At 53.4% G+C, this 12,416-nt stretch overlaps 5 protein-coding genes across 5 annotated transcripts; 2 read left to right on the top strand and 3 right to left on the bottom strand.

Annotated features, from left to right (window-relative positions):
* Positions 1-986: 986 nt before the first annotated feature.
* Positions 987-2,528, top strand: MYCFIDRAFT_194936 (uncharacterized protein; the record flags this gene model as incomplete). The annotated part of the gene is made up of 2 exons (XM_007925919.1): positions 987-2,124; positions 2,185-2,528. The coding sequence occupies 2 exons, from the start codon at positions 987-989 to the stop codon at positions 2,526-2,528; spliced, it is 1,482 nt and encodes a 493-aa protein (XP_007924110.1).
* A 51-nt stretch (positions 2,529-2,579) lies between these two features.
* MYCFIDRAFT_77171 (uncharacterized protein) lies at positions 2,580-3,233 on the bottom strand (the record flags this gene model as incomplete). Its single annotated transcript, XM_007924556.1, has 2 exons — positions 2,580-2,833; positions 2,906-3,233. 2 exons carry the CDS (start codon positions 3,231-3,233, stop codon positions 2,580-2,582), a joined length of 582 nt encoding a protein of 193 aa, XP_007922747.1.
* A 352-nt stretch (positions 3,234-3,585) lies between these two features.
* On the bottom strand, positions 3,586-5,206 carry MYCFIDRAFT_30256 (uncharacterized protein; the record flags this gene model as incomplete). Its single annotated transcript, XM_007924183.1, has 2 exons — positions 3,586-5,073; positions 5,135-5,206. The coding sequence occupies 2 exons, from the start codon at positions 5,204-5,206 to the stop codon at positions 3,586-3,588; spliced, it is 1,560 nt and encodes a 519-aa protein (XP_007922374.1).
* Positions 5,207-5,647: 441 nt separating this feature from the next.
* On the top strand, positions 5,648-9,715 carry MYCFIDRAFT_207025 (uncharacterized protein; the record flags this gene model as incomplete). Its single annotated transcript, XM_007925918.1, has 6 exons — positions 5,648-8,309; positions 8,337-8,388; positions 8,416-8,437; positions 8,465-8,527; positions 8,562-8,762; positions 8,867-9,715. The coding sequence occupies 6 exons, from the start codon at positions 5,648-5,650 to the stop codon at positions 9,215-9,217; spliced, it is 3,351 nt and encodes a 1,116-aa protein (XP_007924109.1). The 3' UTR covers positions 9,218-9,715.
* On the bottom strand, positions 8,960-12,348 carry MYCFIDRAFT_49316 (uncharacterized protein). Its single transcript, XM_007924342.1, has 3 exons — positions 12,178-12,348; positions 11,487-12,115; positions 8,960-11,405 (listed from the first exon to the last, which is right to left on the bottom strand). The coding sequence occupies exons 1-3, from the start codon at positions 12,242-12,244 to the stop codon at positions 9,306-9,308; spliced, it is 2,796 nt and encodes a 931-aa protein (XP_007922533.1). The 5' UTR covers positions 12,245-12,348; the 3' UTR covers positions 8,960-9,305.
* Positions 12,349-12,416: the final 68 nt, after the last annotated feature.

Below are 12,416 nucleotides of genomic sequence, written 5' to 3'. Positions count from 1 at the left end.
CAAATGGCAATCAGGAACGGCCCAGTCACACTCCAGACTCGGTCAAAGGCGACGCGCCAAAGAAGCGGGCGGCGTCTCTATGGACAGTCGAGGACATTCGAAAGCTTGCAGAAATGACCCTGTCCGGGCACTCGACACAGGCTATCGCAGATACTCTGGGACGTTCGTACAGGGCCGTGACCTCGAGGCGCCAGGTTTCCAAGGCCGATCCCAAGTCCATTGCCGGCAATTCTCGAGAGCGTCCTGAGAGGGTCCCCCGCCTTTGGACTATTGATGAGGACGACAAGCTTGCGTCGATGTGCATGCAGCGGAGACCTTGGCAAGAGATAGTCGCCGCATTTGCTCCAAGGTCGCCTCATTCGGTGCAGGCTCGCTGGTTTACGCATATCCGCCCTTTCCTTGTGACTGGAAGGAATCCTGGTTCGAGCCACCGCCAACCATGGTCTCGCGAAGAAACTGAAAAAATAGTGCATTATCGTCGGGACCTGGGTCTTACGTGGCCAAAAATATACGAAGCACTACCTCATAGAGGACGCGATGCCATTAGAAAAAAGTACTACCGCTTGATATCCTCGGCAAATGTCCCAGATTGATGATAATGCGGCTGTCTTCAGCCATGACATCTTTGTGCAATACCGGCAGTTCAACAAGCGACTACGAAGGCCGCATACTTTTACTCAAAAGCCAAAATTATGACTTCCTGGCTGCGGGAGTCTTCGACTGCCTATGGACATATTCCAGGTGGACACCCTAAGATACTACAAACATTCAACTGGCCAGCGTTGACCAGCAGCATGCTCGGATGGATCACCCAGTATACTATGATGCTTCTAAACCGAGGGAACTATGTGCAATACATCCAGTGGCAATGGAGGTAATTACGCCCTCATAATTTGCAACAGTGAAGCACGCTGTATGCACGATATCACACCCGCACGAACGGCTCCATGACTTGGTCCGTATAATTGCAACCGTCTGCGGCATCGATGAAGACCTACTCTGGCAGCGAAGATCGCAATTCATCATTGCTGGGCACATCGCTGCAATCTGAGCACAGTCAAAAACCCGGCAGAAGCAAAGACATATTCGAAGCGGCAAACCGACATCCGGAAACCGGCCAGCCATTGCAGAAGAAGACAGGCGCTGCACAAAAGATCCTCGAATCTGCTGCTTTCAAGAAAATCGATGAGCATGTGCCCAGTATACGTAAAGTTCTGCGCCATATCAACGTCACATTACCTTCTGCACATGAGCGCCTCGAAGCCAGCCCCAATGATCACACGCTATCGAACAAACACCCAAGCTCATCGCAGCAAAACGAGTCCCAAGTAAAACGCATCCACCTTCCACGAATCACACCCCCATCCGGCCCCATCCCAAACAGCAAAGTATCCCCTCGCCCCTCAACCTCCAGCAACCGCAACCGCAACCGCAATCTCGACCTCTACTTCCTCACCCCCCTCGAACGCGAAGTCCACGACATCCTCCACCGCACGGGCCGCGTAGCAATCTACAAAGGCCTCCTCTGCCACCCCACCACCATCCTCCTCTGCCACCCCTCCGACGTCCCTTCCCTCCAAAAAATCCGGAGCATGACCCAAAGAATGGAATCAGAAGATCGCCATAAACTCGCCACGACTTTGGAAACGCTGATTGATCAGAAACAGAGATACATCCTCAATCTTCTGCTCTGGGAGCGTGAGGGTTTGAGGATTACGAGTAGTTCGATCGGCACGGGGATCGAGAGTCCAGAGTATGTGAAGTCTTCGGTGAGGAAGAATTGGAGGAGACCGACGAGTTTTGAGATTTTGGGGGCGGGGTTGACGGGGGTTAGGGAGAGTTGGATTCAGAAAATAAAAGGAGAGGATGATGGGGAGGAGGGTGGGAGGAAGGGGGTTGAGGTCAAGCCGTTTACGATTTTCGAGGTGAAAGGGCATGAGGGAGAAGAGGTGCCCAGACTCAAAGGTCTTCGGGGAGGAGGCGATGACGGGAATGAAAGGTTGAAGATCCCTGGTTCTCGCAGCGCGAAGGCGTATGTCAGATTAGCTTTGGGATCGACGAGTCGGGAAGAGAAATTGGGAGATGAAGAACGTGTACCTAGGATTATGTGGTGGCTTGCTGGAGGTAAATAGTCTTTTTCTTGTTTTTGTTTCGCGAAACTGACATGCTGCTAATATTTTCAAGGTCGTGTAAGTCTTAAGAAGAAAGCGCCGACGGCTGGGGAATTGAGAAGACGGCGGAAAGCTGAGGTTGAGAATCGGAAGGAAGTAGGGCTTTTGGGGACTTTGCTTGGTGTTAGGGAGAGGACGGGTGAGGCCGCGGCAGTGGAAGATTCTGGTGATGAAGCTGCTGAGGAGATCGGTCAAGTCGAAGAAGTCATTTCGAAAGAGTCTAAAGCTAAAGATGGTGCTGATGAGTCCAGCAGTCAGGCTGAAGGAAACACTTCGGAGGCACCTCAAGCCAAGAGCACCGAAGACACCTCAGGAGAGGAAATTTCAAAGGCAGCTGAGCCAGCTGTGAAGACCTAGCAGCGACTCACCATTATCCAGCAGTCCCACACTCCATGATCAAGCACACCTTCACCTCCATTCAAAGCTCCCATCACCAATTCCCATCTTCCCCTTCCCATAGCCCCTCACCTGCTCCTCATCACAATGCAACCCAACAGCATCCATAGCCGCAACCAAGCCCTCAACCTCTTCCTTCCCAACATAACCCTCCCCAATCAAAACCTTCACATCCTCCAAAACCTTCAACAAACCCTTCAATTCCTCCAATCTCGCATCCTCCAACTCCACGACTTCCTTCTCCATCGCCACAACCTCATTTTTCGCTTTCTTGTTTTTCAACAAGGTTTTTTCATACCAACCTTCCAATTCGACCTGGGTGTCTTCGTCTTTTAGACTTTCGAGGAGGGTGGTGAGGTGGTCGGAGAGTTGGAATTCGGGAGGCGTGTTGTAGGCTGAAGCGAGGGCTTTGTGGCGGAGAGGTAAAGTTTCGAGGATGTGGCGGAGAGCGTGGATTTTGGTTTTCGCTGAAGTGGTGGTGGTGGTGGTGGTGGTGGTGGTGTTGTCGTCGGGTGTGTTGAGGATTTCTGTGTAGGAGAGTTTTTCGTCTGAGCGGACTTCGCGGAGGTAGGAGAGCCAGTATTCGAGTTCGGATTTGATGAGGTTTTCGAGAGGTGTGAGGTCGAAGGTTTGTTTTGATGAGACTGAGCTTGTGGGCTGCGTCATATCTGCTGTTGTTCTTGGTATGCTCATTTGTGTGCGCGGCGGTGTTGGTGGATTTATGTCAATTGTCGGTGTTGAGGTGGATAGATTAGACAGACTGCGCGCTGTGGTGTTTTAGAAATGAAGTCACTGGAAGTGAGGTTGTTTGTCACATGCAAGAGTCAAAGAGGTGCACCTGGAAAGAGTCCGTGCTCGAGACGTCATGCACCTTCCGCGCCTTCGATTCAGGTATTGTTCCGTGAGAATGCGTATCCTGCGAGAAGGTTCTTCTCCTACTTGAGGCCGATCTGAGATCGTAGGTGGGTGCCTTTGGAGTACTCGATGAATACAACGCGCATCCGATTCCCGGTTATCTTCATTCGTCCTCACTTTCGCTATCACTCATCCAACCCTCTTCGTACTCATCCGCCATAGCTGCTAGTCCATCACATAGAGCCTCGCGTTCATCAACACCAACCATACGCCGGGCAATGCTTTCCACGCTTCGCAGTCGTTGGGCTATATCAGAATGAGTCGATAGCGAGGCATCTATAGCAAGAGTAGTAGACTGCGGTTCAAATCTGAAAATCCGTGGGTAGGATGTGAGCACTGAGAAAGACAAATCAGATCTGTACGAGGAGGTCCTCGGTCCATCTGAGAAGCGAGCGCGATCTCGGTCATCGTGCGCGTCAAGTTCTGATTGGTGTCCATATTTGTCCCGGATGGACGAGATCTTGCTGAACAGCTGTGGCCGCCGTTGGTGTTGCCGCCGAGAAGCAGCCGATGTGACTGCAAACTGAGGGAACATGTCAATATCTGCCTTGGCCTCTTCATCTTCTCGTTCATCGTCATGTACCAAGCCATTGGTCATTCGCGAATCCGAGGTTGCATTAGTCGGGACGTCTTCGTGATCCCGTCTCTCTGCCGAGACAGAAACTTGACATGCAGCTATGCGCCGGTTACCCTCACCGTTCAATACCGACTCCAGATTATCAAAGGTAGCTCGAGCGCTGTTAGCGGTGCGGAGCCTAGTCGGTAGTGTCATCGACTCAATTGCCGCAGCTTGTAGCGCAGCAGTGCACCAACGACCCGCGTCGCCCAGCAACGTATACGCAGGAAGGCTCGCCGGGACGCTAGCCATTGGAACATGCAAGCTGGCCGATGAATTGAGTGCATACAGTGACTGCGCGGTGTTGGCCAATTGAAGAAGTTGCCGGTCTCTGGTTGCCCGCTGGGTGTCTTGCAAGCCGAAGACCCAGCGGCAGCCTTTGCCCAGCTCATCGGCTACACGTTCGAGATAGCGTGAAGCAAATCCGCCCCAGGCATCATCCGTGCCCGAGAAGATCTGAATAGCCTGCAGCTGATCGCACTCTTCGAGAAATGGTCTCAGGTCACGGTCAAGCAAATCATGCTCTCGGTCAAGGTTTGCGAAAAGCTCCTCTCCCTTCGACCATTGCTCGAATGGCATCAGAGAGCTGTTCAGTTCGTATTCGTTCAGCTGAACAATGCTCTTCGGATGATAGAAGACGTGGTTGTAGTCAGACCAGAATCGAACAGTGTCTGAAGTTAATCGGGGAAGATCAGTTCCGGCGTCGAGTGCTTGCTGATATGCACTTGGCGCGATTGGTGGCAGTCGTAGAGGTATGGCATTGCTAGCCCACGGATTTTGCTGTGCAGGACTCAGCTGATTCTGCAGCTCGTATAGAGCATTCTCGCGCCGCAATGTGCCAAAGGCACCCTTGAGGTCGTAGATCACGGTTCGTGGTGTGTATGTGTCCGAGCCATCGGCCCCAATACCGGGCCGGAAGGAGAGGTCGTGGTCGACTGGGGACTCTTCCTGCCCTGCATATGTGAAGTATGCTTCCTAGAAACCAGGTCAGGACTCGTTGATGAGAGGAACATGACAGACCGCTGCACCTGCCCACCTGTGTGTTCCAATAATGCGTGGCAAGATAATTGGCTTGGTTCCCGAACTGCAATGTGACAATCTCATGCATGATGTTGAGTGGCTATATTGGCCCAGTGTGGAGAACGAAGTGCAAGAAAAGGGCGAGAACATGTTGGAGGTCGAGTGTTAGGCCTCGTATCATGGAGAAGCATATTAGTAAGCTTTTTTTCGGCAAGCCGAAGCCGATCGGTCGCGTGAACCGTGATCGACACTGCCGACGGCCCGCTGTTGTCTGGTGCAGAATACCACTCAAACCTCATTGTTCAGCAACACCCACTGTCGGCGCACGAGAGACATATTCCTAGATGCTGAGTCAGACGCGCAGTCTTTGAGAGCACGCAGTGGACCACATCGCCCCCTTTGCAGACTGCACCAGCCGAGCGCATCCTCGCGCGACTCCACGACACGGGCAACTGCCTTTAATTTCGACCTCCGACTGAATCGCGAACCGAAGACTGGCGCATAGCAATCATTGATATAGCTCTCCGCTATGGCCACCGCGGCTGTCGTGCGTCCGGGTCAAGCGCGCACGTCACAGCGTCGCGATGGCCTCAAATCGAATATTGCATCACTGAAGCGGGCGAACATGAATGGCACTGGCACTGCCGCTGCGGTAGAAGATGGGAGCGAGCCCGCCAGCAAGAGGCAGAGGACAGATCGAGCCCCGGCGCCGGCGCCAGCAGTGCGGACGCGCGACTGGATCCTCAAGCAGCACGCCGGCAAACCACCGTCCATGATACTACACCTCCACCCCACCTACTTCCGCTTCGACACGCAGGAGGGCAGCTATGCCTACGATGGGCCCATGAAGTTCATCATCGAGGCTTTAAAGAAGCAGCGTATACCGCACGAAATGCTGGACGAGATCCATGCCAACAATGTGCCCTTCTACCATGGCTGTCTGATCATCGAAGTACATAATCACCGCACGGCAAGTGCAAAGGACAAAGGCAGGAACGATTCGCCCGCCGATGGAGGCCCAGGCCGCTACTCGATGCATGTCTACAACAATTACATAACACCCTCGGGTTTTGCGCCATATCCCAAGAAGGCCAAGGAAGAACAGCCGGGCGCCGACGTCGACGCTGACCAAGAGACGAAGAAGGGAGCAGAGAAGAGTGCTAGCAAGGAGAAGAATGGACCTCAAATTGCCAGCGTGGTACTGTTCCCCACAGAACTGTCCATGCACTACGACATGATGATTTTGGCAAGAACACCAGCATCAGATCTTACAAGAAGCAAGAAGAAGGGAGCTGATGGCGCGCAACCCCCCACTCCCTCGCTCGCTGTCCCACCTACACCCATTGGAGGTGCAGTGAAAGGAGACGGCAAGATGTGTCTAGAAGAGAAGGACTTCTACCAGTGGCAGGCGGATGTTCTGGTCGAGACTGAGCGCAACCTCATGCTCGGGCCTGTCGACGGGCCCGAAACAGCTCACAAAGTCTTGGACGCGTTGGCCCACCCTCTACATCAAGACATGCCACCGCCGGTCAAGACTCGTAAGAGAACTACAGCAGAGATGGCTGCAGATGATGAGAAGGCTGCCGAGGCGGAGCGTAGAATGCTCATTATGGACGAGCGCATCAAGCCTTCCTCTGGCCCTGGCGCAGCCGCAAGCGAGAATGCAGGCGCAGCGGCTGCGCTCGGCTTCGGTAGATTCAAGACGATCCAGATGGTGCGAGAAAAGCATGAGGAGCAAGAGCGCCAGAAGAAGGAAGAAGAGGCTCAAGTTGTTCTGCAACGTCGTCAGCAAGAAGAGCAAGCCAACGCCCAGGCTGCCCAAGCACGAGCCCAAGAAGCGAAGCAACGGCAAATCATGGCGCAGCGACAGAACATGGCCAGACAACAGCACGAGCAGCAACGAATACAAGCCGCTCAACTCCAGGCGCAGCAGGCCACACTCTTAGCCCAGAATCATGCTCATCCTCAGCCGAATAACATGATGATGAATCAGCAAAACAACTTCCAGCACCCAGCATCAATGGCACAATCAAGTCCCGTCGTTCGCCAGCAGACTCCATCAATGATGAACTCCTCGCCGATGCTGGCGCAGGGTGGCTTCCCCATGGCTGCCACAACCAGTCAAGGAGCCGGCAGCCCACAACGGCCCGCTTCAGCAACCATACAGAACCCAAATGTTGCCAATGCGATGGCTCGACAGGTCAGTCAGCAGCAGCACCCAAGCCGAAACGCGACTCCACAAATGCCGCAAGCTACGCCGCACATGCAAAATGCAGGACACACTAGGCAAATGTCGCAAACACCGCGCATGCCTCAAGCAAGTCCGGTACCTGGCACGCCTGCAGCGGCCATGGCTCTGGCGACTCCGCAAGTGGGTAATGGCATGACGCCCGAGCAGCTTGCAATGCTGCAGGCACAGCAAAGGATGCAAGCCGCGCAAAATGGCATGTCGCCTGGGCAGCATAATCCAAATCAGATGTCTGCTATGACACCCGAACAGATTCAAAATATTCGCCAACATCACTTGCGTCAACAACAACAACAGCAGTTCATGGCCCAGGCTCAAGGCAACCCGCAGATAGCAGCAGCACTTGCTCAGCGTCAAGCTATGATGATGAGACAACAGCAACAGCAGGTCGCCGCACAGCAAAGACTCATGCAAGCACAGCAACAGCAAGCTTCGCACGCCGGCAGTCCTCATCCCGGAATGCAGGGCACTCCACAGATGAATCATGGACATCCTCAAGGTGGCGATAGCGGTCATCAAATGACCCCTCAGCAACAAGCCGCACGACAACAAATGCAGCAGCAGCAAATGCGACAAGCTCAACTACAACTCGGTCAGCTCTCACAGCAGTATGGAGGCTTGGGCAATGTTCCTCAGCAAATGATTTCAAGTCTCCCTCCAGCAGTTCAGATGCTCTTCCGCCAACAAATGCAACGAAGCCAAGCTGTACGCGCCCAACAAATGGCCGCTCGAGCCCAGCAAGCTCAACATCAGGGCCAGACCGTGGCTGGCACATCTACCAGCGATCCCGAATTCATGCAAACTATACGTGCACATCAAGCTATGCTCGCTCAGCAGCAGCAACAGCAGCAACAGCAGCAGCAGCAAAGTAATATGAATATGAGTAATGGAATGGGAGGCATGAGTATGGCTGGAAACATGCAGTTTGCTGGCCAAAACCAGGGTGGCGATTTAACTGTGCAGTTTCAAGCTATGCAGAGGGCTTTGCAGAATCAGAATAATCAGCAGGCTGGAGGGATGCAGTAAGTTAGGACAGACAGTAGCTGTAGTAATGTCGAAGTAGCCCTCATCGTCAGTAGGGATTGAAAGGCTCGCTAGCTTGACATCATCAAAATGTCGCTTTTGATGCAATTCCCACGAGGATATTCATTCATTCTTTCCGTTTCCTTTCGAAAAAATCCAAAGTGTCCTGCAGGACATTACGACACTCCACGATTCTTTCTTTACATCATCCTCCTCAAGCAAGAACTCGCCATTCCCCTATAAATGCCCTCCCTCCCTCAAATCCATACCACGCATTGATTCATTTATTCTTCTTCTCATCAGTTGTACGACATATCATGAATACGACAGTCAGTCAAATTTCTCACCTCTCATGAAGCTTCCTTCTCAGGCGGTTCCACCTCTCTCTCGTCTATAAGTGCTACAGTACTCCGATCTGATCCGATCTGATTAACGCCTTCTCGAACTGCAGTAGATACTGTAGAAACTTGCTCCTAGGAGATGGGGGGGGGGGGTAAGGTGTTTTTACAAAAGAGGACGTGGACAAGCATCGACTTGATGGTGGGTGGGAAAAAATTGGAAAAAGAGGTTCGGCACAGCACAGCACAGCGCGGATTGGTCTTGTCTTCTTCTTCTCTTCACATTATGTCATTAAGATCCATCTCATCCAGTCCAAATTCATTCGTTCGTTTTCCCTCTCCTCTCCTTCATCGTCTGTCCGTCCGTCTGTCTCTTGACGTGACTCGTACCCGTTCGTTCATCTATACCATGCCCTTCCCACTCGTACATCCCATGCATGATCTGTTCTCTTCGTATGTCATTTCCCAGCCGTTTCATTTCATACGTTAAGTTTTTAAAAAAAAAACTCCAAAAAAGCGCCATCGCTCAAAATACCATGTCAAAAAAAAAAAAAAGTCTCGTGTCCTGCTACACCTCCTCATCCCGCTCTAACACGATCGATACCAAAACAATCCCTTCCATCTCTTCCAGGGAATCTCGAAAATGCATATCGTGAGGGTCCGCCACCGATTGGAGCGTCAACAGCGACTGGGACGGGCTGACTCTGAGCTGCGACTCTTGCTCGTCCGTATCCGCGGACACTGTCTGCCAAGGAGACCTTGCTTTCGGTGGGTGGAAGGCCGCCTGAGGCGAGTGGTGCATAATAGCCAGAATTATCACCTCGCTCATGCCTCGCTGATGATGAAGATAGGAGTCGTGTGACGAGATCGATCTTGCTGACTGGGTTGCGGAAAGCGAAGTCGTCGAGAAGTCGAGATTGGTAGACGCAGTCTCGGATGCCGGCGAAGCTGTTGAGATGAGGTGGAAGTGCGGCGTGGCGGAGGGTGGAGCTTGGGATGATGGCGAGGTAGGCTAGTGCGTTGATTGTTAGGAAAGCGGAGAGGGCGTAATATGCTGGCATATGTGCGTAGATCTTGACTCGTTGCGTTGGGATGTCGAATTGTGCCCAGAAGATACCTGTCGCCAGGATCGGAATTGCCATGTTGAGGAGTGCAACAGCGCTGATGAAGGCGACGCGCCAGTGAGAGTTGAAGGCCGCTGCGAGGGTTGCTACAACGGGCAGGTCGGCGGCGTAGCTTGGAAGGAGGGTGCGTTCTGCCACATCTCCAGTCAGATCATCGGTCCAGGATTTGCTTTTGCGGGCATGTGCGGCGTTGACGCCAGTCAGGCTCTCGAATGGTGCAAGTCTGCGGTGTGCGAGATCGATGTCGATCCAGAAGAGGAATACAAGCAGAGCGATGACACCTGGTACGACGGAGTAGAGGAAGTTGGTTCCACTGAAGCCAAGATCGGCAACTGCTGCTGGCACTTGAGGATCGAAGCCACCGCTGACTGCCGTTGAGGGGAGGTAAGAGACGATGAGAAATGCCAGGACCAGTACGATAGCGATGATCGGCCAGAGAATAGCAAAGCTGAGCGTGAGGAACCATGGCATAGCAGAGCTGCGGTGCTCTTCTCGCGATTCGATCTCGGTCTCGTCGGTGCTGCGACGGAGCATCGCCTCCTTGGAGTGGCGTGGGATCTGGGGTGAAGGGGCTGACTCGAGATCAGTGCCTTGGTCAGAGTAGTGCTTCTCACGAATGCGACCATCTTCTACTCCGTATTGACGAGCTGGCTTGTCAGCAATACCGTAGGCGTGGAAGACCTCGGTTGGTCGATGAGCAGAACGCCAGTATCCGACTTGTGGCGCAGTCTCGCCTTCACCATCGAGTGCATTGCTGCGTTCGAGAAGGACTATCATATCTGCAAGACTGCGAGGGTCCCATTTCAGGCCGGTCTCTGCGCGGCGCAGATAGATCATCAGCACAAGAAGCGCCAAGATCTGGAGCATGTAAAGTCCGACTACGGCCCAGATCGCACCTTGTGTCGCAATCCAGTGCCAGACATGGTTGTTGTCTTGGTGAACATTGAAGCTGCTGCCGAGGAGAGGAATTGTCCAGATCTGCAACCAGGCAATGAACACGAAAAGACCAATCATTGGTAACCTCGCACCGAAGTGACCAAAGTAGGGCAGCACAAATCCCCGTGGCACTAACGGCAGCTTTGCGCCTGCAAGTCTGCTCGGTGGCGGCGAACCAGGACCCATGGCAATGAACGGTGCAATGCGGTAGACTGCAATCACAATCTGGAACAGCCAGACCAGAAGAATCATGCCGAGGATGGTTGGCAGGTATTGGAAGACGAAGTATCGCGCATCGCCAAAGCTTGCATATGCCCACAACCCCGTCTTGACTCTGCTCCAGATTGCGGTGAAGATGAGACAGATGAGGAAGAGTGTAACAAGTAGAGCATAGCCAGCGAGGGCTAGGGGTCTGACGATACCAGGCACGAAGTTGAGCGGTGGCTGCCGAGATTCTGCTTGTGACACTGGCATGAAAACATCAGGTCCAGCAGGTCTTGTTTGTCGTGAACCAGGCTGGCTGGGCCGCTGAGGGTTGCGAACATCGATATTGTCATACGGTTGCTGCTGGATCTCCTCCCGCTTCTCCTCTTGCGGCACTTCCTCATATCGGTGTCGCTGTTGAAGGGGCATGGGAGCTGTGACATTCGCTGGAACATGCGCTTGTCGAGAAGCGTCGTAAGGGTAGGCTCCATTGACGCCAGGCGCGGTGTCTGCATATCGCCGACTGCCTCGCACTTCCTCATCTCTTGTCAACTGGTCGAGGGCGAAGTGGATGTACGGTGTATCGTCGACGCCGGGTGTTGGTGCATCGCTTTCGCGATCGATCTGCTGAGCCGTTGAGCTCTGAGCAAGCGTGGGTGATATCCTGTTCGCTGTTCGTGGCGGAGAGCCATGTTCCATGACCACACTGGGTATTGGCTTTCTTCGAAGTCCGCCTTCTCTTAGCTGAGTCTGGGCGTTGGGAGGGGCAGAAGACGAGGCGCCAACCAGAGGGACGACAGCACCAATGGCTTCGTCACTGCTGAGGCGTCGCTTGCCTTCACCTCTCATCGGAGTCTTTCTGTGCTGTGCCTCCTCCCCCTCGGGCTCGCCACCATTGCGTCCCTGAATCGTCTGAGCCAATGCCGTGGAGCTTTGTTGCGGAGTTCGATATCGACTGGGTGGGGTTTGGAAGCGAGTGATGGTATGTTGCGATCGACCAGCAGCTCCGAGGATGTCGTTGGAGTGAGTGGACGAGTTGGAGCCAGAGAGTGAGTAGTAATCTTCGGAGGCAGTGACAGACTGGAGTGAGGGTCGGTGGTGGACGACTACGCTCGGGTTGGAGACTGTAGACGGATATACGGTTAGCATGCAGGCTGCAACATGGGTGTGCCCTGGTGGAACATACCATTAGTCTGCCTCAGAACGAAAGCATCGTCTGGTTGTTGGCGTGTAGGCGTGAGTGAGCTCGACATTAATATTGAGCGGTGGTCAGACCGACAGGCGGCAGACTATAGAGACAGTGGACTCTGCATGATCGGATGATATCACAGCAAGAACAATCGATTGTCGACACACGTGCGATAAGAGGAATGCGAACGGTGGTTCGGGATGCTCGGACACAGTGCATTTAACGTGCGGTACCTG

This window comes from Pseudocercospora fijiensis, assembly GCF_000340215.1.
Source record: "Pseudocercospora fijiensis CIRAD86 unplaced genomic scaffold MYCFIscaffold_2, whole genome shotgun sequence".
NCBI lineage: Eukaryota > Fungi > Ascomycota > Dothideomycetes > Mycosphaerellales > Mycosphaerellaceae > Pseudocercospora > Pseudocercospora fijiensis.
Note: the sequence above shows the minus strand (reverse complement) of the source record. Positions and strands in the feature narration are given on the sequence as shown.